We start from the raw sequence: 1,307 nt of genomic DNA on the forward strand, positions 1-1,307 counted from the left end.
GTCTCTTGAGGTCTCTGGGTGAGACTTGGATCCAACTTGTACAAATGCAAAACAAAAGTCAAACGTAAAATAATAATAATAATAATAATAATAATAATAATAATAACAACAACAACAACAACAACAACAACAACAACAACAACAACAACAACAACAACAACAACAACAACAACAACAACAGCAACAACACTTACTGCAGTTCTGCATGCTTGGCAAATCATTGCTATGAAAGACGTCATGCACCACTTTTACAGCTCCTAACTGCCAAGTATCGGCATCGCACGTGCTGGTGTTTAGTATTTTGTGAGAAGACATTACCATCCAGGAGAGCTCCTTTTCAACGAGGATGCCTGCGGACAGGAGACAGAGACAGATCTATAATATGTATGTGTGCGTGTGTATATATATGTGTGTGTGTGTGTGCGTGCGGTGTGGTGATTAGACTGTCGTCTAAATTACGTAAAAGTGAAAATAACATTGTCATCTCATTTTAACAGATATATTTACCGAAATTACATAAAGATATTTCGAAATGTTAAAGAGTAAATTTATTCAATAAAATCGCCATTGGCTTCAACCTCGGCCTCCAGACGACTTCGGAATTTTCTTCAGCTCTTCTGGACGGTCTGCTTGTTTAAGGTACAGAATGCTGCCATAATTCCTGCCTTCAGTTCATCTTTGGTGTTACAAGGAGTTTTGTTGGTCTCTCGCTTAACACTGCCCCACACATAATAATCAAGGAGGTTGCATTCTGGGGAGTTAGGTCGACAGATATTAGGAGTGATGTCACAGAAATTGTCTGACAGCCATGACTGGGTTCTCATGCTTGTGTGGCATGGTGCAGAGTCCTGTTGCCAGACATAGGGGTCTTCCAGCAGCCACCTTCTTTTTTGCAAGCCGACAATACTTACTTCAGGTATTTGATGTAGGCCTCCGTGTTGCGTCTCAGGTAGTGTGGGATGATGAATGAAGACATAACGTCGTATTTACTAGTGATTACTCCAAACACCAGGATGTGTTGACAGGATGTTTGGGTTTTATCACTCTCGGTACATATCCACAAATTGCACTGTCTTCAGATTAATACGGAAACACTCTGGAATTTTCGTATTGGAGCTTCCGGCGTAAATGCCAAGCAATACAACATATCGTTTCCAAATTTCTGGCAGAATGGATTGCATCGTGGTGCTGTTTTTCTCACAGACGGTGCCTAACTGAACCTACTACACCGTGTAGTTGAAAAAATAAAAAAACAAACAATGCACATATGCGAAATTAAAACGCATGTATGCATATATATATATATA

At 39.9% G+C, this 1,307-nt stretch overlaps 1 protein-coding gene across 1 annotated transcript in view; it reads right to left on the minus strand.

The window, feature by feature from the left end:
- The window catches only part of LOC128250679 (uncharacterized), a 34,285-nt gene that overhangs the window by 12,659 nt on the left and 20,319 nt on the right, over positions 1 to 1,307 (minus strand). Inside the window, exon 3 of the mRNA XM_052976284.1 lies at positions 195 to 350. Within this exon, the coding sequence (XP_052832244.1) occupies positions 195 to 350 (156 nt within the window). The remainder of the gene's footprint in view (positions 1 to 194; positions 351 to 1,307) is intronic.

This window comes from Octopus bimaculoides, chromosome 24 (assembly GCF_001194135.2).
Source record: "Octopus bimaculoides isolate UCB-OBI-ISO-001 chromosome 24, ASM119413v2, whole genome shotgun sequence".
Lineage (NCBI taxonomy): Eukaryota > Metazoa > Mollusca > Cephalopoda > Octopoda > Octopodidae > Octopus > Octopus bimaculoides.